The sequence below is a fragment of the Artemia sp. Qi Xiang Cuo genome, chromosome 11 (genome assembly GCF_049724085.1).
Source record: "Artemia sp. Qi Xiang Cuo chromosome 11, ASM4972408v1, whole genome shotgun sequence".
NCBI classification, from domain to species: domain Eukaryota; kingdom Metazoa; phylum Arthropoda; class Branchiopoda; order Anostraca; family Artemiidae; genus Artemia; species Artemia sp. Qi Xiang Cuo.
The window spans coordinates 23,598,451-23,621,825 of record NC_142804.1 but is presented as its reverse complement, the minus strand read 5'-3'; the positions used below and the strand labels follow the sequence as shown (position 1 = coordinate 23,621,825).

Sequence of the window (23,375 nt, the reverse complement as noted above, 5' to 3'; positions counted from 1 at the left end):
CATTAATATAAATAATTTCTGAGACCACACTGGCTAATCATGATAAACAAAAAATCGCGAAGAAAGGAAACGAGGACAATTAACAGCCAGTGAAAAAAATTTGAAAAATTATGCAAATATTTCGGTCAAGACCTCCGCTTGACCGTCCTCAGTGCAGAATAAAACTGATAAAAATGTAAAAACCAAACCTTAAAATAAAAACACCAAACTAAAATTGGACGACCCATTCCTAGTAACGGTGAAAGGGTAACTGAATAAAAAACACAAGTCTAAATGGTATTTCAGAATTTCATTTTGCGTAAAGCACTTTTAAAGGCTGATCGCTTTCCAGTTTGAATGTTATCGGAGACTCTATTCGATTGCACAATATAACTTTGTGAATGTATGTAAAAACGATCAGAATTAATAATTTTGTCATACATGGGACTTAGAAAAATTTCTCCAGTGTCTCTATTGAGAGCTACCTTTTGGTGAATGTGCTTTTTTATTTCAACTGCCTCCCTGAAAACTTGCGTGAGACCCTTAACGGGGGCAACGATAGAGGCCTCGTCAAACAAAATGAAATGGTGTGGATTCTCGTACACATGTTGCGCCAAGGCGGAATCAAAAACCTCAGGCCTTTGGCGTAACGTCATTGCCTTGTCGATTGAGGACTTGTGCTCAGATAACCTCTCCCCCAATTGATGTTGGGTTCTACCAACATAAAAACAGCCACAAGAACAAGGAATTCTATAAACACCACTGCCCAGAATGGGGCTGGTTTTATCTTTGCCGTTGTTAAAAAAGTTCTGTGTAATATTTGAATTTTTAAAGGCGACGCTAAGTTTATGTTTTTTAAGGATTCTTTTCAATGTGTCACTCAATTTTGGAATGTAGGGTAGAACAGTGAAAATTTTATTATCATCCACCAATGGGACAGTATCTGCTGGAGCTGGTGGACGTGATGCACTCCCCCCTACCTTTATCCGTCTTTTGTCTATAATGGGCTAAATCAATTCTATTGAGTAGCCATTGCAAAATAAAATGTCCTTAATATAATTCATCTATGAGTCTCTGTGAGGCTCTGAGTATATTCTTATTACTCGGTCAACCAAAGAAATAACAACTCCTCTTTTTATGCAGGGAGAGTGGTTGGAGGAAAAATGCAAATACCTATCGTTATGCGTAGGCTTTCTATCAATAGAAAATTCAAGGCCAGGAGACTTATTGAAAATTAAAACATCTAGGAAAGGAAGTTTGTGGTTATGTTCTAGTTCTATAGTGAACTGAAGGTTAGAGTCCAAAGTGTTTAGATGAGTTAAGAAGGAGTCAAGTGACTCTCCTCCATGCTCCCACAGAGAAATAACATCATCGACAAACCTACCCCAGAAACGGTGTTTCATCGGAAAACTTTCCAGAGCAGAGATTTCTATGAATTCCATATAAAAAGTTGCCAAAAATGGTGAAAGACTTGTACCCATGGGTAAACCCCTAATTTGGGTGAAAAATTGATTATTATATCGGAAATATGAGGAGGAACTATTGCAAAGACGGACGGGACGCATAATAGTTTCTATATCCAGTGTTTTGTAGTCTATTTGATCAATATTATCTTCTAATTTCCTTTGAAGAGCTAGTTCACATTTTTTAATGTCACAAGACGTATACATAGAAATGGCAGAGAAACTGGTCAAAATTGTATCTTTTTTTATTTCAGTGTCTTTTAATTTTTCAACAAGGTGAACTGAGTTTCTTATGTATGAAGTTTGTGTTTTCATAAGGGGGCGAAAAAGGGTTGACAACAATTTCCCCAATCTGGCAGTCGGAGAGCTATAAGAAGCCACAATTGGGCGTAGAGGGACTCCATCTTTGTGGATTTTTGGGAGCCCGTAGAATTTAGGAGCTGAACAACCTTTAGGGTAAAATAATTTATACATTTGTGGAGTAATAAGTCTTTCAGTTTGCAAAATTCCTAGCTCCTTTCGTACTAAACGTGTGAACTTATCGGTGGGGTCTGAATCTATGGGCTTGTAAGTATGGGTGGCAGATAAAATATCAGTAACTTTTTTATTATATGAAGTTTTATCAAGGATAACAATTTTATTTCCTTTATCAGCCCTGGTGATAATGATGTGTGGGTCTTTTTTAATTTTTTGAGAATTTGTGTTTCCTGATTTTTTAACCTTGGGGAATATGGAATGAAATCAAGAATATTCTTAACCACCTCTCCTCGAAGTAAATCTGGATTTTCCACAGCACCACGTGAACCAAATATACCTGCCTCCACATTGGAGACTATCTCTGCGAAATTCACTTGTGTTTGAGGTTCCATATATATATGGAATATTTCCGATATATAATAATATATATATATTTCATATTTCCGATATAATATTTCCGATATAATAATCAATTTTTCACCCAAATTAGGGGTTTACCCATGGGTACAAGTCTTTCACCATTTTTGGCAACTTTTTATATGGAATTCATAGAAATCTCTGCTCTGGAAAGTTTTCCGATGAAACACCGTTTCTGGGGTAGGTTTGTCGATGATGTTATTTCTCTGTGGGAGCATGGAGGAGAGTCACTTAACTCCTTCTTAACTCATCTAAACACTTTGGACTCTAACCTTCAGTTCACTATAGAACTAGAACATAACCACAAACTTCCTTTCCTAGATGTTTTAATTTTCAATAAGTCTCCTGGCCTTGAATTTTCTATTTATAGAAAGCCTACGCATAACGATAGGTATTTGCATTTTTCCTCCAACCACTCTCCCTGCATAAAAAGAGGAGTTGTTATTTCTTTGGTTGACAGAGTAATAAGAATATGCTCAGAGCCTCACATACACTCAGAGTTGAACTATATTAAGGACATTTTATTTTGCAATGGCTACCCAATAAAATTGCTTGAGCCCATTATAGACAGAAGACGAATAAAGGTAGGGGGGAGTGCATCGGGTCCACAAGCTCCAGCAGATACTATCACATTGGTGTAGGATAAGAAACTTTTCACTGTTCTACCCTACATTCCAAAATTGAGTGACAACTTGAAAAGAATCCTTAAAAAACATAAACTTAGCGTCGCCTTTAAAAATTCAAATATTACACAGAACTTTTTTAACAACGGCAAAGATAAAACCAGCCCCATTCTGGGTAGTGGTGTTTATAGAATTCCTTGTTCTTGTGGCTGTTTTTATGTTGGTAGAACCCAACATAAATTGGGGGAGAGGTTATCTGAGCACAAGTCCTTCAATCGACAAGGCAATGACGTTACGCCAAAGGCCTGAGGTTTTTGATTCCGCCTTGGCGCAACATGTGTACGAGAATCCACACCATTTCCTTTCGTTTGACGAGGCCTCTATCGTTGCCCCCGTTAAAGGTCTCACGCAAGTTTTCAGGGAGGCAGTTGAAATAAAAAAGCACATTCACCAAAAGGTAGCTCTCAATAGAGACACTGGAGAAATTTTTCTAAGTCCCATTTATGACAAAATTATTAATTCTGATCGTTTTTACATACATTAACAAAGTTATATTGTGCAATCGAATAGAGTCTCCGATAACAATCAAACTGGAAAGCGATCAGCCTTTAAAAGTGCTTTACGCAAAATGAAATTCTGAAATACCATTTAGACTTGTGTGTTTTATTCAGTTACCCTTTCACCGTTACTAGGAAAGGGTCGTCCAATTTTAGTTTGGTGTTTTTATTTTAAGGTTTGGTTTTTACATTTTTATCAGTTTTATTATGCACTGAGGACGGTCAAGCGGAGGTCTTGACCGAAATATTTGCATAATTTTTCAAATTTTTTTCACTGGCTGTTAATTGTCCTCGTTTCCTTTCTTCGCGATTTTTTGTTTATCATGATTAGCCAGTGTGGTCTCAGAAATTATTTACGACTAGCTTACGGGGAGCTTTTGACCAAGTCTGTTCTTAATTATTTTGATTTGTCTAAAAAACACGCCAACCTTATTAATCAACAAGAATTTTTACAGCGTTGTAGAGTAAAGATAATTATTCCGAATTCTCTTCGTTGCCGCCTAAACCTAGGTCCACAATCCGAAAGGCATTTTAGGTATTGGGTTGGTTTTCAGCCTTTGGTTCACATTTTAAAACAAAACAAAAAACGAAGTTTTTTCCTAAGTAACACAATTTCAAAAACTCGACATTTTCTAGAGCAAAACCTTTCACCGACGGATTTTCAGCAGATATCTAGAATAGCTCAGAATACTTTCCGCCACGACTTTTTTATGGCTAAGGCTCGTTTATCAGAAAAGTTTGAAAAATTAGAGTACAAAAAATTTCAGAATTCCAGATGTTTTCTTCCGAGATTTTGTCCTGGTCCGGCCATTGAGAACCTATCTTCTAAAGCTCTTACTCCGGAAGAAACCCATGTTTTGTCCAAGGGACCTAAAATTTTCCTACCTCAAACACAAGTGAATTTCGCAGAGATAGTCTCCAATGTGGAGGCGGGTATATTTGGTTCACGTGGTTCTGTGGAAAATCCAGATTTACTTCGAGTAGAGGTGGTTAAGAATATTCTTGATTTCATTCCATATTCCCCAAGGTTAAAAAATCAGGAAACACAAACTCTCAAAAAATTAAAAAAAGACCCACACATCATTATCACCAGGGCTGATACTTCATATAATACAAAAGTTACTGATATTTTATCCGACACCCATACTTACAAGCCCATAGATTCAGACCCCACCGATAAGTTCACACGTTTAGTACGAAAGGAGCTAGGAATTTTGCAAACTGAAAGACTTATTACTCCACAAATGTATAAATTATTTTACCCTAAAGGTTGTTCAGCTCCTAAATTTTACGGGCTCCCAAAAATCCACAAAGATGGAGTCCCTCTACGCCCAATTGTGGCTTCTTATAGCTCTCCGACTGCCAGATTGGGGAAATGGTTGTCAACCCTTTTTTCGCCCCCTTATGCAAACACAAACTTCATACATAAGAAACTCAGTTCACCTTGTTGAAAAATTAAAAGACATTGAAATAAAAAAAGATACAATTTTGGCCAGTTTCGATGCCATTTCTATGTATACATCTTGCGATATTAAAAAATGTGAACTAGCTCTTCAAAGGAAATTAGAAGATAATATTGATCAAATGGACTACAAAACACTGGATACAGAAACTATTATGCTTCTCTTCCGTCTTTACAATAGTTCCTCCTCATATTTCCGATATAACACTCAATTTGTCACCCAAAGTAGGGGTTTACCCATGGGTACAAGTCTTTCACCATTTTTGTCAACTTTTTATATGGAATTCATATAAATCTCTGCTCTGGAAAGTTTTCCGATGAAACACCGTTTCTGGGGTAGGTTTGTCGATGATGTTATTTCTCTGTGGGAGCATGGAGGAGAGTCACTTAACTCCTTCTTAACTCATCTAAACACTTTGGACTCTAACCTTCAGTTCACTTTAGAACTAGAACATAACCACAAACTTCCTTTCCTAGATGTTTTAATTTTCAATATGTCTCCTTGCCTTGAATTTTCTATTTATAGAAAGCCTACGCATAACGATAGGTATTTGCATTTTTCCTCCAACCACTCTCCCTGTATAAAAAGAGGAGTTGTTATTTCTTTGGTTGACCGAGTAATAAGAATATGCTCAGAGCCTCACATAGACTCAGAATTGAACTATATTAAGGACATTTTATTTTGCAATGGCTACCCTATAAAATTACTTGAGACTATTATAGACAGAAGGCCAAAAAAGGCAAAGGGGAGTGCATCAGGTCCACAAGCCCCAACAGATACCGTCCCATTGGTGGATGATAAGAAACTTTTCACTGTTCTACCCTACATTCCAAAATTGAGTGACAAATTGAAAAGAATCCTTAAAAAACATAAACTTAGCGTCGCCTTTAAAAATTCAAATATTACACAGAACTTTTTTAACAATGGCAAAGATAAAACCAGCCCCATTCTGGGGAGTGGTGTTTATAGAATTCCTTGTTCTTGTGGCTGTTTTTATGTTGGCAGAACCCAACAGCAATTGGAGGAGAGGTTATCTGAGCACAAGTCCTCAATCGACAAGGCAATGAGGTTACGCCAAAGGCCTGAGGTTTTTGATTCCGCCTTGGCGCAACATGTGTACGAGAATCCACACAATTTCATTTTGTTTGACGAGGCCTCTATCGTTGCCCCCGTTAAAGGTCTCACGCAAGTTTTCAGGGAGGCAGTTGAAATAAAAAAGCACATTCACCAAAAGGTAGCTCTCAATAGAGACACTGGAGAAATTTTTCTAAGTCCCAATTATGACAAAATTATTAATTCTGATCGTTTTTACATACATTCACAAAGTTATATTGTGCAATCGAATAGAGTCTCCGATAACAATCAAACTGGATCGCGATCAGCCTTTAAAAGTGCTTTACGCAAAATGAAATTCTGAAATGCCATTTAGACTTGTGTTTTTTATTCAGTTACCCTTTCACCGTTACTAGGAAAGGGTCGTCAAATTTTAGTTTGGTGTTTTTATTTTAAGGTTTGGTTTTTACATTTTTATCAGTTTTATTCTGCACTGAGGACGGTCAAGCGGAGGTCTTGACCAAAATATTTGCATAATTTTTCTATTTTTTTCACTGGCTGTTAATTGTCCTCGTTTCCTTTCTTCGCGATTTTTTGTTTTTCATTAATATAGGTGAACAGCAAGAATTAAATTTAAGTTTTTAGTCTTTTTAATAACTTTTATAAACCTGAATTGTCAATATAAGATATATTCATATCAAGATATAGCAGGTTTTATTTTCAAAAACTTTCCAAATTAATTCAACTTCCTTTTAATTAGACGCTCCAAGTTTACAGAAAAAGTTTTGTTATCTAGTTTTTTTTGCTTTTGGTGTTTGATGAATCCAATAGGATTGGTGAACAGCAAGAAATAAAATAAGTTTTTGGTCAATTTAATAGGTATTGTAAGCCTGGGTTATAAATATAAGATAGTTTCGTATCGAAACTCAAAACGTTTTATTTTCAAAAACTGTATAAACTAATTCAACTTCCTTTTTAATACAAACGCTCCAGGTTTACACAAAAAAATAGTTATTTAGTGTTTTTTTTTTTACTTTAAGTGTTTGATGAATCTATTAAGATAGGTTAAAAGCAAGAAATAAAATAATTTTTTGGTAAATCTATTAAGTATTATAAGCCTGGGTTATAAATATAAGATACTTTCGTGTCAAAATATAGAAGGTCTTTTTTTCAAAAACTTTCCCAATTAATTCAACTTCCTTTTCAACACAAACGCTCCTAATTTAATGAAAAATTTTTTTTTATCTATTTTTTTTTTTTTTTTTTGGTTTTTGTGTTTTATAGATCCATTAAGATAGGTGAACAGGATGAAATAAAATAAGTTTCTGGTTACTTTAATAAGTATTATAAGCCTGGGTTATAAATATAAGATATTTTCAAATCGAAATATAGAACATTTCATTTTCAAAAACTTTCAAAAACTATTCAACTTTCTTTTTAAATACAAGCATTCAAAGTTTACAGAAGAAAATGTTGTAATCCCTTTTTCTTTCTTTTTTTTGTGTTGGGTAAATCCGTAAAGACAGATGAATAGTAAGAAATAAAAGAAGTTCTGGTCAATTTAATAAGTATAGAAGCCTAGATCATAAATGTAAGAAAGTTTCATATCGAAGTATTGAAGGTTTAATTTTAAAGAACTTTCGAAAAATATTCAACTTTCTTTTTAAATACAAGCATTCCAAGTTTACAGAAGAAAATATTATTATCCAGTTTTCTTTTTTTTTCTTTTTTATTGTTAGATAAATCCGTAAAGACAGGTTAATAACAAGAAATAAAATAAGTTTTTGGTCAATTTAATAAGTATTCGAAGCCTATGTTATGAATATAAGATTTTTACAGGTACTAGGCATGAATATTCTTGATTGGCAAGTACCAAGAAATCAAAGACCTGGATACGATCTGTCTAATTTCTTGTTGGGGAGTACACATGCTGACTTCAGAGAAAAATCACTACTCACTGAGTTAAAGTCGTATTACAGCGAATACAAGAAGGTATTTTTTGGTCTTGGATACGACTTGGAAAAGGAAGGTATGTGTATCTCAGTATAAAAAGCTTTCTCAAATAAGTTTGTTGTGATCTTTAGGCAGCAAGCGTATATTCAGGATATTTGTTCTGGAGAGGGAGGGGTCAGGAAGGGTGGGGGAGGGGTGAAAACATGTATAAAACCCATCAAAATTTGTTTACATGCGTTTTTCAAACAAAAATTTCAGGGGCAGTATCAAACCCAGTACCCCCCCTGAATTCAGTCTTATTAGACATTTTCATTTTTACCTTTAACAGCTGCCTCAAATAAGTTTGTTGTGATCAGTAGTATGGATGTTTGTAGTTTAACGGGCCAGTGCCCCCATCCATCCCAAGTACCGACACTTTTTTTAAATCCTCCATATCCCCTTTATACATTTCACGACAAGGATATCCTGGCTAACTATTGGAGTCGACTAACCCCTCATATCCCATAATACGTTTCACGACACACATATCCTATCATCCCGACGACACACATATATTACTACTCCAATGATACACATATCCTGTCATTCCAAACGGGCCCATAGCTCATTCCTTTAACGGAGCACATGTTGCGATACTTTAAGCGGGCCGATATCCCGATGTGCTATTGAAGTTGCTAGTCCCTCTACGAGATTTAACATTTTTTCTGGAAACAATTATTATTTCTGAAACAGTGCCGTTACTTTAACGGGGCCCATATCCTGATACTTTAAGTGGGCCCATATCCCAATGTGCTATTGGAGTTGCTAGTCCCTCTACGACATTTAATTTTTTTTCCGGAAACAATTATTCGTTCTGAAACAATGCCATTACTTTAACGGGGCCCATGTCCCTTCATTCCTATGACACATATGGCGTTATCTCAACTTTCGGGACGATAAGAAAATTCTTGGAATTGCGAGATATTCTTTCTGAAACAATGCCATCATTCCGAGCGCACTTTGTATAGTACGTTTTACAATAATTGAAGTGAGTTTGAAGTGACATGATGCCTTATAAACGAGGTTTTGATATGGATTCTAATATAAAATCGGTAGAGATCTTTTTGTACTATAGTGGTATCGTGCCGATTATTGATTACTGCTTGTTGATAATTGAATATGACTACAACCGGTCAGGTATATTTATTGTAATTTAATGTCCTGGGCACATCAGTTTTTCATTAATTTTATGGAATTTGTGTCTGGTGTATGAATTGAACGTTAGAGCCGTGATTTCCTGTTGTAAAAGAACGCCATGTTACTCGACTGAGCCAACATGTCATTGAAGATATTATGTCCTTAGAAATACATTGTAGCAATCAATGTATTGTTTCTAGAACGTTTGACAACTGATGTTAAGCGTCACCATATCGTAACATGTTATTTTCGCAATCGATTTCCAAATTGGATTTTTGGTAAGTGTTATGAATGATCTGTTTCCGCGCACCTTTTTTGGCATCATTCCGAGAATATGCTTACCAAGGGGATTCGAGATGCTTACTGGACAGACATAATCTTTTGATGGTTAATGAAACTTGTTTCGATCTCCAAATATTATTTTCATACAGTTTTGGTTTATCAGTAGACATTTACAATCCACTTTAGTTACCGAACTTTACGTATATCATCTTTAGTTTTAAAAACAACCCACCCTACTAGCCATTTTTTAGCTGAATAATTCAATCTGTGGATTATTTTGAACTTGGAATTTCAGGGGACGGTCAAGAGCAATATCAAAACTAAAAAGGAACATTTACCGAATTTTATGTGTTTGTATTTCATATATAATCGTTAGTATTAAACAACACCCCTCCCTACTAGCCATTCTTAGACTATGGATTTTATTCCTTGGAATATTTGTTTCATCTGGAGCTTCAGGGGACAGCAAAGAGTGATACCGAAAACTGAAATTCGCATAAACACTGTCATATGGTGTTTTACGTGCTTATGCCTTGAGGCCAATCTGATTTATTTTTATTCTGAATATTTTGGATTTTTTTAACAGAATTTTTGAACTTGGAATTTTTATGCGGCTACCCCCATAATGCTCTGTGGTTGGACATCGGCAGTAGACGGTATATTATGTGTTTGATCAATATTAATTGTGCACTTGAAGGATAAACACTTACATCATATTAAAAAAAAGTGAAAATGAAGTATTCGAAGAAAGTATATGAACATGATAAACTTATCATTGCGTTGAATGCTGACAGGTATAGATATTTGAGCTATAAGACAAGCATTAATGCAGAACATATATGAGATGTATACTTTCGTTGTAATGATAGTGAGATACAAAGTTCCTTTGGAGGATCGAAAAATTTCAACATTGCTGATGGTGGATATGCAAGACTGAAATTTCCAGAGAATCTAGTGATTAAAGCTAATGTAAGTCTGAAACTAATAGCTGACGACGAGGGCCAAGTTCTTGCTTATGGTTGCGGCAACACGTTACCCATTTATAGATACTATCGTCATCTTTCCGGTATTAGCATACAAATGAAATCAAAGAGGAAAAGTAAAGTATACTCCTGCACTAGTGTAATAATGTATATCATGTCTATGTGCCAAAACTGCAAACTATGTAAGAATAATTTGGGAATAGACAGTGAAATCGAAAGCAAAATAAAAATGGCATTGGCAGAAGCAAACCAACGGGACTATAAAGATGAATTAATGAAAAACAAAGCACCTACAAACATAACTACTACCATCGATAGTTTACCAACAGATACAGTCAATGACCCCAATAACACCAATGATGAAACGTGTGATGAAGTTGTAACTAAATTCATGTTAAAACTCATGTATGACTCACAAAATGGAATAAGTGACATGTCAAGAGAAAACATAATGTAGTATTTTATGGAATAAACTCAAAGCATTCATTTTTTTATGATGATATTCTACATACCGTTATTCCAATAAAATATTTTACGCATTATTTTTATGTGTCCATTAATTTTAGGGTACGCTAGCAAATCGAACTTTTAGAAGGTTTATTAAAAAGCCAGAGATGTAAGAAAAGGAACAGAGAGACAAGCAGACAACCATCATAAAAACAGGCATAGTGAGAGAGAGAGAGAGACAAAAGCACCTAAAAACACACAGAGTCAGACACAGAAGCAGACAAAGACAGAAATGGGAAGATACAAACATCCGCTAAGACACACAGGCATAGTGAGAGAGACAATCAAATAGCAACTTAGCCACACAGGCATACATAGAGAGAGAAAGAGAGGCAAAAAACACCGATTAACACACAGAGAGGGACAAACACACAAAGATAGACATGGAAGCTAGCAAACAACCGCTCAGACACACAGGCATAGTGAGAGACAAACAAACAGCCACTCATACACATAGGAAAAACACCTAAAAACGCACAGAGTCAGGCACACAGGCACACAAAGACAGACACGGAAACATGTAAACACCCGCTCAAACATACAGGCATAGTGAGAGAGACAAGCAAACAGCCCCTCAGATACACAGGCATAGTGAGAAAGAGAGAGAGAAAAACACACCTACAAACACATGGAGTCGGACACGAAAACACAGAAAGAAAAACATGGAAATATGCAAACACCTGCTCAGAAACACAGGCATAGTGAGAGAGACAGAGACAAACACACCTACAAACACACAGAGTCAGACACACAATCACAAAAAGACAGACACTGGGACAATCAAACACCCGCTAAGACACAGACACAGAGAGTGAGAGAGACATGCATACACCCACTTAACACACCCAAGCATAGTGAGAGAGGCAAGCAAACACATTCTCAGACACACAGGCATAGTGAGAGAGAGAAAAAAAACACTTACAAGCATACAGAGTCAGAAACACAAAGACAGACACTGAAACATGCAAACAGCCACTCAGAAACACAGGCATATTGAGAGAGAGAGAGATAGAGAGAGACAAAAACACGTACAAACACACAGAATCAGACACACAAACATAGAAAGACAGACACGAAGACATACCAACACCCGTTCAGACACGCGGGCATAGTGAGAGAGGGAAGCAAACAGCCACTCAGACACACAGTGTCGGGCATACAAAGACAGACACGGAAACATGCAAACACCTGCTCAGACACACAGGCATAGTGAAAGAGAGAGAGAGAGAGAGAGAGAGAGAGAGAGACGAAAACACCTACAAACACAAAGAGTCAGACCCACAAACACACAAAGACCGACACGGAAACATGCAAAAAGCCGCTCAGACACACAGGCATAGTTAGGGAGAAAAGCAAACAGCCACTCAGAGAAAGAGTCAAAGAGAGGGAGAGAGAAACACCTACAAACACACAGATTCAGACAAACAAACACACAAAGACAGACACGAAAACATGCAAACACCTGCTCAGACACACAGGTATAGTCAGATATATATATATATATATATATATATATATATATATATATATATATATATATATATATATATATATATTATATATATATATATATATATATATATATATATATATATATATATATATATATATATATATATATATATATATATATATATATATATATATATATATATATATATATATATATATATATATATATATATATATATATATATATATATATATATATATATATATATATATATATATATATATATATATATATATATATATATATATATATATATTTAGAGAGGCAAAAACAACTACAAAAGAACAGATTCAGACATACAAATAGACAAAAACAGACAGTAAGACAAGCAAACACCGACTCAGACACAGAGTCAAAGAGAGGGAGAGACGTGCAAACACCTCAGACACGCAGGCATAGTGAGAGAGACAAGCAAACAGCCGCTCAGACACACAGGCATGGTGAGAGAGTGAGAGAGACGAACACACAAAGACAGACACGGAAACATGCGAACACCCACTCAGACACACAGGCATAGTGAGAGAAACAAACATCCACTCAGACACACAGGCATAGTGAGAGAGAGAGATAAAAACACATGTAAGTACAGATTAAAGTACATAAATAAACAGACAAGACAATGGGACAAGCAAACACCCACCCAAACACACAGGCACAGAGCACTCTCTGAGAGAGACAAAAAACACATACTTACGCACAAATTCAAATATCCAAGCAAGGACAGACACTCAGACAAGCAAACACCCGGCAAGAAACACAGTCACAGAGAGTGAGAGAGACGAAAAACACCCACAAACACACAGATTCAGACATACAAACAGACAAAGACAAACTGGGGCAAGCCAACACCGAACCCAGACACACATTCACAGAGAGTGAGAGAGAAAAAAACAAATAAAAGCAAACAGATTTAGACATACAAACAGAAAAAGACAGACACTACGACTTGCAAACATCCATCCAGACAAACAGGCACAGAGAGTGAGAGAGACAAAAAAACACAAACAAACACACAGATTCAAATAATCAAACAGACAAAGACAGACACTCGGACAAGCAAACACCCACCCAGAAACACTGGCGCAGAGAGTGAGAGAGACAAAAAACACCCACAAACACAGATTCAACACCAAAACAAGAAACACATTCACAGAGAGTGAGAGAGACAAAAACAGGTAAAAGCACTCAGATTCAGACATACAAACAGACAAAGACAGACACTAAGACAAACAAACACCCGCCCAGACAAACAGGCACAGAGAGTGAGAGAGAGAAAAAAAAACACATACACGCACACAGATTCAGACATACAAAGAGACAGACACTGGGATAAGCAAATGCCTGCTCAGACACACAAGTACAGTAAGAGAGACAAGGAAACAGCGAGTCAAATTCTACTTGCACCCGGGTACCTGCAGCCAGCCTACAATCCCCACCTTATTTAAATAACTTCATTCAAGTTAGGTTCATTTAGGTGTACCCGGGTACACCTCTTTTACTATACAAGTGTGTCTGAGCGGTTATTTGATTGTCTCTCTCACTATGTCTGTGGGTCTGAGCGGGTGCTTGCATGTTTCCATGTCTGTCTTTGTGTGTTTGGGTGTGTGTCTTACTCTGTGTGTTTGTAGGGTGTTTTTGTCTCTCTCTCTCTCTCTCTCTCTCTCTCTCTCTCTCTCTCTCTCTCTCTCTCTCTCTCTATCTCTCTCTCTCTCTCTCTCTCTCTCTCTCTCTCTCTCTCTCTCTCTCTCTCTCTCTCTCTCTCTCTCTCTCTCTCTCTCTCTCTCTCTCTCTCTCTCTCTCTCTCTCTCTCTCTCTCTCTCTCTCTCTCTCTCTCTCTCTCTCTCTCTCTCTCTCTCTCTCTCTCTCTCTCTCTCTCTCTCTCACTCGCCTCTGTGTCTAAGCTGGTCTGAGCTGGTGTTTGCTTGTTACCGTGTCTGTCTTTGTGTGTCTTTGAGTCTAACTCTGTGTGTTTGTAGGTGTTTTTTGTCTCTCTCTCTCTCTCTCTCTCTCTGTCTCTCTCTCTCTCTCTCTCTCTCTCTCTCTCTCTCTCTGTCTCTCTCTCTCTCTCTCTCTCTCTCTCTCTCTCTCTCTCTCTCTCTCTCTCTCTCTCTCTCTCTCTCTCTCTCTCTCTCTCTCTCTCTCTCTCTCTCTCTCTCTCTCTCTCTCTCTCTCTCTCTCTCTCTCTCTCTCTACTATGCATGTGTGTCTGAGTGGCTCTCATTACGCCTATGTGTCTGAGCGGGTGTTTGCCTGTTTCCATGTTCCTCTATGTCTGTTTTTGTGTCTCACTGTTTTTGTTTTTAGGTGTTTTTCTCTCTCTCTCACACAGTGCCTATGTGTCTGAGTGGTTGTTTGCCTGTCTCTCTGTTCCTTTTCTTACATCTCTGGCTTTTTAATTAACATTCTAAACGTTCAATTTGCTAGTTTATCCCAATATTAATGGGGACAGTCTGAGTGGTTGTTTGCCTGTCTCTCTGTTCCTTTTCTTACATCTCTGGCTTTTTAATTAACATTCTAAACGTTCAATTTGCTAGTTTATCCCAATATTAATGGGGACACTACGAAGTAATGCATAAAATATTTTTATTGAAATAATGTTTTGTAGAATATCATTATAAAAAATGAATGCTTTGAGTTTCGTCCATAAAATACTTCATTATGTTTTCTCTTGACATGTTTCTTATTCTATTTTTGGGTCATGCATGAGTTTTAACAATGATCCAGTTACAACTTCATCACACCTTTCATCATTGGCATTATTGGGCTCATTGACTGTAATTGTTCGTGAACCATCGATGATAGTAGCTACGTTTGTAGGTGCTTTGTTTTTCATTAATTCATCTTTATAGTCCTGTTGCTTTGCTTTCTGCCAATGCCATTTTTATTTTGCTTTCGACTTTACTGTCTATTACCACATTATTGTTACATAGTTTAAAGTTTTGGCACATAGACATGATATGCACTATTGCGCTATTGCAGCAGTATGACTTTCTTTTCCCCTTTGCTTTTACTTACATGCTAATACCGGACAGTTGACATTATGAACTATCAACGGGTAACGTCTTACCAGAGACATAAGCACTAAGTTGGCCCTCGTCATCAGCTATTAGTTTCAGACATGTATTATGTTTGAGCACTAGCGTCTCTGGAAATGTCAGTCTCGTATATCCACCATCAGCAATGTTGAATTTTTTCAATACTCCAAAGGAAATTTAATCCACTGTCATGACAACGCACGCATACATTTCCAGTATTATCTCCATTAATGGTTGTCTTATAGTTCAAATATCTATCCTTGTCAACATTCCACACAACGATAACTTTATCATGTGCATATATTTTCTTCTAACATTTCATTGTCACTTTTTTTTAACATGATGTAAGTTTTTATCCTTCCAGGGCACGATTAAAATTGATCAAAACACATAATAAACCATCTACCGTCGATGTCCAGCCACAAAGTTCTATTGGGGCGGCCGTATAAAAAAAATCCAAGTTCAAAAAGTCTTTTCAGAAAAAACGTAAAAGATGTTCAGAATAAAAAATAAATCAGATTTGCCCCAAGGGCCAAGCACGTAAACCACCTCATGACAGTGTTTATGCGTATTTTAGTTTTGGTATCGCTCTTTACAGTCCCCTGAAGGTCGAGATGAAAAAATATTCTATGGAATGAATTTCATAATTAAAGAATGGCTAGTAGGGGGGGGGGTATTATTTAATATGAATGATCATATAAAATATAAAAACACCTAAAATTCGGTAAATGCTCCTTTTTAGTTTTGATATTGTTCTTTACCGTCCCCTGAAGAGCCAGATTCCAAATATTGCACTGATTGAATTCAATAGCTCAATAATGGCTAGTAGGGAGAGGTGTTTTTAAAACTAAAGATGATATACGTACAATTCGGTGATTAAAGGGTATTGTACATGTCTATTGATAAACCAAAACTGTATGAAAACAATTTTTTGGAGATCGGAACAGGTTTCCATAACCATAAAAAGAATATGTCTGTCCAGTAAGCATATCCAATCACAGTGTTAATATATTCTCGGAATGATACCAAAAAAGGTCCCCTAAATCAGATCATTGATAACACTTGCTAAAAATCCAATTTCGAATCGATTGTGCAAATAACAGGTCACGAAATTGTGACGCTTCACATTAGTTGGCTGGCATCGTAGAAACAATACATTGATTGCCAGGAATATATTTCTAAGGACATAATCTCTTCAATGACTTGTGGGCTGTATTAATTATCATATCGTTCTTTTACCATAGGAAATAATGGGTCTCACGTTAGATTCGATATCAGACATGGGCCAATTGTCATTACATTACAATAATGATACCTGGCCCGGTTGTAGGTATAATCAATCATCAATAATCAATAATCGGTTTGATACCATTATAGTACAAAAAGATCTCTACGAATTGTATAATAAGATCCATATCGAAACTTCGTTTATTAGACATCGTTTCACTTCTAACTTACTTCAATTATTGTTCAACATACTTGATAAAGTGCGCTCGGAATGATGCCATTGTTTTAGAAAGAATATCTGGCATTTCCAAGAATTTTCTTATCGGTCCGAAAGTTGAAATAACGTCATATATGTCATAGGAATGATTGGATATGAGCCCCGTTAATGTAATGACATTTTTTCAGAACGAATAATTGTTTCAGAAAAAATATTAAATCTCTTAGAGGGACTAGCAATTCCAATAGCACATTGGGATATGGGATCGGGACATGGGCCCCGTTAAAGTAATGTCATTGTTTCAGAAAGAACAGTCGTTTCCGGAAAAAATGTTAAATCTCGTAGAGGGACTAGCAACTCTAATAGCACATTGGGATATGGGCCCGCGTAAAGTATTGGGATATGTGTCGCGTTAAAGTAATGCCCTGTGGGTCCACTTGGAATGATAGGAGATGCGTGTTGTCGGAGTAGTAGTATATGTGTGTCGTCGGAATCATAGGATACGTGTGTCGTGAAACGTATTAAAGGGATATGAGGGGTTAGCGACTCCAATAGTAAATGTATGTCATGTATGTATGCATATACATACATGTATGTCATGTATATGTATGTCATGAAACGTATTAAGGGGATATGGGGGATTTAAAAAATGTGCCGCTACCTGGAATCGATGGGAGTACTGGCCCACTAAACGGCATACACCCATACTACTATGGTCCTTATACGGTGTTATTTTTACCCTCATGGCAAGTCTGGAAGCACTCGAAGACAATTTCTCAGCAAGTGAGTATGTTTATGAGAAGACGGCATAGTTTTCTTGCTATAACGATAAAATGTCTGAAATAAAATCTCGTTTATCACTTGCATTTGGTAATATAAACACAAACTATAATATCCTTGGGTAGTTTGCAACAGTTAGCCTTTATTAATATTAAATAAAAAAAACAAGTTTTTTTAACTGAAAGTAAGGAGCGACATTAAAACTTAAAACGAACAGAAATTATTCCGTATATGAAAGGGGCTGTCCCCTCCTTAATACCTCGCTCTTTACACTACAGTTTTTTATTGTTTTTAAAAAAAAAGTTGTGTGACCGCTTCAAAATTTAGCGTAAAGAGCGAGGTATTGAGGAGGGGACAGCCCCTTTCAAATACGGAATAATTTCTGTTCGATTTAAGTTTTAATGTCGCTCCTTACTTTCAGTTAAAAAAAACTTGTTTTTTTGTACTTAATTTCTGAACGTTTTTGAGTTAATGCAGCTTTGATTTTGGCTCACCGTGCATGAATAATTAAAACAAAACTTGCACATTGATTTTACTTTTTTTTGGCTAAATGGCTTTCTCGAAATTTTGTTCTGACGTAACTTACGAATTAACTTACGTGACGAACTTCTATATTCATATGTTTTATTATGTATATTAGTGAGTTTGCCCCCTAGTCGATACCTTGCTCTTTACGCTAAAGTTCGAATTTTGTTCGAATCACAAACCCCTGAATCACAAAAGCCGGTTAATTAGAATAGATAGCTTTTTTGAAACTACAAAAAAAAACTTTAGTGAAAAGGGCGAGTTATTGACTAGGGGGTGAACCCCTCATATACGTCATAATTTATGTTTGTTCTAAGTTTTAATGTTGCTCCTTACTTTCAGTTGAAAAAAAGTTTTTTTTATTTAATTTCTGATCGTTTTTTTAAATAATGCTGGTAAATCCGGCGCCCCTTTCATAGAAATATCCCTTCCCCCAAGGAAACATCCTCCATGGAAGGATTCTCCCCCATAACCCCTCCTCCAACACCTTCCCCCCCATAAGAAAAAAATCCCTCCTGAAACGTCTGTATACTTCCCATTAATCAATACTATATAATGGAGCCCCTTATGTATCTTTGGATTGGTTTAGGCTATCATGCATGTTATTCGCGGATGATATAGCTCTAGTGGCGGATAGCAGAGATAACCTTCAGAAGCAATTAGATATATTAAAAAACTATTTAGAAAAGAAGGAGTTAGAGTTGAACGCTAAGAAATCAGTAGTATTAGTATTTAGGAATAAAGGAGATGTTGATTCAGAGGTTCGTTTTAATTTTGGAGGAAATGTTTTAGAGGTTAAAGAAGAATTTGTTTATTTGGGTGTTAACTTTAGTGCTTTAAGGGGGGTGTCTAGGCATGTAGAAGATTGTAATTTAAGGGGTAATAGGCTAATAAATATGCTTTTGAGAAGTAATTTAAATCAGCTAGCTGACATGAGGATCCAGAAGTGAGTTTTCCAGACAAAAGTAGCTTCTAGTCTGCATTGGGGCTCTGAGGTTTGGGGTTTTGCTAAAGGAGCTAAGCTAGAAGTAGTTCAGCTAAGATATTTTAAGAGAATTCTAGGCTTGAAGGATTCATTTAGTTCAGTGGTACTGAAAGGAGATTTGGGCTTTTTTCTTTAAGGAGTGTTAGATTGGTTAGAATGGTAAAATTCTGGGAGAAGATAATTAGGCTACCTAGAGTTCGGCTTCTTAAGGCAGCTTAAGTAGAGTAGGAACTACCATTTCTGCCACTTTATGTTCCTTCCGGTGTATTTGTCCCACTTTACGTTCCTTGACACCTTTCCAGTACATGTTTTTTTTTAATTTACGCAATTTCAAAGTTCAATAAATCCGTGGTCATTCATCTGTAAGTTGATTAGTAGGTTTTTTTTTTAAACTTGGCTAATTCTGAAACTTCGAGTTTGGGATGAATAGTTTGCTGATAAGTTAACTTTAGTATTTTATGGTTTTATGTGCCTGACATCATGAATTAGAATAGTTAATTAGCTGTTTAGGTTTTCAGACATAGTTTTTTAGATGTTCATGGGTGTTGGGTTCCTGGAGGGATGAGTTGCACGGGGATTCAGTTAAAGGGGGTACAGTTACACGGGGGTTTCGGTTATACAGGGGTTCAGTTACAAGGGGGTTCAGTTGCACGGGGGTTGAGTTAAATGGGGATTGAGTTCCACGAGAGTAGTGCTTTGTCGTGGTTTAGCTTGTCACAGTTACATTCTCTTGATCCTTCAACGTTCACTTTTGATTTTAGGTACCTGGGGGGTTCAGTTCCATGGGGGTTGAGTTAAATGGGGCCAAGAGAGTATTGCGTTGTCGTGGTTTAGCTGTAGGTTTTTTTTTTTAAAAATTGGCTAATTCTGAAACTTCGAGTTTGGGATGAATAGTTTGCTGAGAAGTTAACTTTAGTATTTTATGGTTTTATGTGCCCGAAATCATGAATTAGAATAGTTAATTAGCTGTTTAGGTTTTCAGACATAGTTTTTTAGATGTTCATGGGTGTTGGGTTCCTGGAGGGTTGAGTTGCACGAGGGTTCAGTTAAAGGAGGTACAGTTACACGGGGGTTTCGGTTATACAGGGGTTCAGTTACAAGGAGGTTCAGGTGCACGGGGGGTTGAGTTAAATGGGGATTGAGTTCCACGAGAGTAGTGCTTTGTCGTGGTTTAGCTTGTCACAGTTACATTCTCTTGATCCTTCAAAGTTCACTTTTGATTTTAGTTACATGGGGGGTTTAGTTGCATGGGGGTTGAGTTAAATGGGGCTTGAGTTCCACGAGAGTAGTGCTTTGTCGTGGTTTAGCTGTAGGTTTTTTTTTTTAAACTTGGCTAATTCTTAAACTTCGAGTTTGGGATGAATATTTTGCTGAGAAGTTAACTTTAGTATTTTATGGTTTTATGTGCCTGAAATCATGAATTATAATAGTTAATTAGCTGTTTAGGTTTTCAGACATAGTTTTTTAGATGTTCATGGGTGTTGGGTTCCTGGAGGGTTGAGTTGCACGAGAGTTCAGTTAAAGGGGGGTACAGTTACACGGGGGTTTCGGTTATACAGGGGTTCAGTTACAAGGGGGTTCAGTTGCACGGGGGAGTTGAGTTAAATGGGGATTTTGTTCCACGAGAGTAGTGCTTTGTCGTGGTTTAGCTTGTCACAGTTACATTCTCTTGATCTTTCAAAGTTCACTTTTGATTTTAGTTACATGGGGGGGTCAGGCGCCCGGGGGTTGAGTTAACTGGGGCTTGAGTTCCACGAGAGTAAATAAGTAGTTTTTGTATCTTTTAAGAGAGCTTTAAGGGGTTTGAAAGACTCAGTTGCCTGACCCCGTGTGGTTTTACTTTTCATGATTGTCAATGAAAAAGAAAATTTTTTGTTAAATAAGGATTTTTTTTATCTTTTAAAATTGCGTTAAGGGGTTTTAGATACACAGTTTAATTATTCCGGGTGGTTTACATTTAATTGATAGTCAATAAAAACGAAAATTGTGTTATAAATAAGTAGTTTTTGTATCTTTTAATAGAGTTTTAACGGGACTGAGAGAATCAGGTCTCGTATTCTGTGTGGTTCTTCTTTTATTTGCGGTCATTAAAAACAAAAGTTTTGTTTTAATTAAGTATTTTTTTTATCTTTGAATATAGATTTAAGGTGGTTGAGAGACTCAGTTGCCTGATTCAGTGTGGTTTTCCTTTACTTGGTGGTCATTAAAAACGAAATTTTTGTGTTAAATAATTAGTTTTTGTATCTTTTAAAAGATCTTTAAGGGGTTTGAGAGACTCAGTTGCCTCATTCCGTGTGGTTTTTCTTTTCATTTTGGTCATTAAAAAATAAATTTTTTTGTTATATAATTTGTTTTTGTATCTTTTCAAATAGCTTTACGGGGTTTGAGAGACTCAGTTGCCTGATTACGTGTGGTTTTTCTTTACCAGGTGGTCTTTTGTTGTATCTTTTAAAAGAGCTTTACAGGGTTTGAGAGACTCAGTCACCTAATTTCGTGTGGTTTTTCTTTACTTAGGGGTCATTAAAAAGGAAAATTTTGTGTTAAATAAGTAGTTTTTGTATCTTTTAAAAGAGCTTTACGGGGATTGAGAGACTCAGTTGCCGGATTCCGTGTGTTTTTTCTTTACTTGGTGGTCATTAAAAACGAAATTTTTGTGTTAAATAAGTAGTTTTTGTATCTTTTAAAAGAGCTTTACGGGGATTAAGAGACTCAGTTGCCGGATTCCGTGTGGTTTTTCTTTACTTGGTGGTCATTAAAAACGATATTTTTGTGTTAAATAAGTAGTTTTTGTATCTTTTAAAAGAGCTTTACGGGATTTGAGAGACTCAGTTGCCTGATTCCGTGTGGTTTGTCTTTACTTGGTGTTCATTAAAAACGAAATTTTTGTTGTAAATAAGTAGTTCTTGTATCTTTTAAAATAACTTTACGGGGGTTTGAGAGACTCTGTTGCCTGATTCCGTGTGGTTTTTCTTCTTTTCAGTAAAGACACTCGATATCCTAAAAGTGTTTAATTCAAACTTTTTTAAAACTTCGAAATTTTTCAACTTTATTTATTTTTTTCTTTCTGTACATAACTTAAAATGTCAAAATATGCTTACAGTTCTAATAATTGCGCTCTGTGATTGGTCAGAGACATGATGTGACTTTCCCACTGGTATTCTATGACCAGTTATTGACACTACCTAATCTATTGCATGTATTAAATCAGTATTTTGTACGCAGTGGAACGATAAACACATAAGTCATATCTTTAAAAAAAAGTGAAGATGGAGCATTTTAATAAAGTGTGTTTACATAACAAGATTATTGTAGCATTGAATGCCGACAAAGAGAAGTATTTAAACTTTGAAACAAGTACAGGTGGTAGCATTATTGGAAATTTATGCATGCATTGTCATGACAGTAAGGAATTAAATTTATTTGGAATACCAAAAAAATTGAACACTTATGTTGGTGGTTATACGAGATTTATGTCTCCAGAGATGATTGCACTCAAAGAGAATTCCAACATAAAAAGAATCATTGATGATAGAGGACAACTCCTTGCTCCTGCTGCAGGTAAAACATTACCTACTGATACCTCCAATCGTCACCTTTCGGGTATTAGCATTCAACGGAAGATCAATAAAAGAAAGGCTTACTCTTCTGCTAATATCGTAAACCATATCTTGTCTACGTGCCGAAACTGTTACCTGTGTAAAAATAATGTGATAATAGACAGTGAAATTGCCAGAAAAATAAAAAGGGCATTGTCAGAAAATATCACGATGGAATATAAAGATGAATGGATGAAAAACAAAGCACCAGCAAACGTTACTGCCATTGATCAAACAGTCATTGAACCAAATAATACCAAAGACGAAAAGCATATTGAGCCTGTTGATGTGACACCAGAAAAAATTGTGTATGACTCAAAATGGAATAATGATCATTTTACTGATTACGAACTAAGAGAAGACAATAGCTATAATATCAAGAGAGAACATGGTGAACTATTTTATGGAACAGATTCAAAATGTCCAAAGTTAATCATTGATATTAATAAGGTATCATAATATATTATTTGTATTAATATTCTACATAGCCTTATTTCATTAAAAATATATTATGCATTACATTGTTTTGTGTTCATTATTTTTAGAGTAAGCTAGCATATCAAA

The 23,375-nt window shown here is 36.2% G+C and overlaps 1 protein-coding gene across 1 annotated transcript in view; it reads left to right on the top strand.

The window, feature by feature from the left end:
• The window catches only part of LOC148946780 (uncharacterized), a 308,282-nt gene that overhangs the window by 271,607 nt on the left and 13,300 nt on the right, over positions 1-23,375 (top strand). Inside the window, exon 22 of the mRNA XM_089096599.1 lies at positions 7,872-8,061. Coding sequence (XP_088952725.1) covers positions 7,872-8,061 — 190 coding nt within the window. The remainder of the gene's footprint in view (positions 1-7,871; positions 8,062-23,375) is intronic.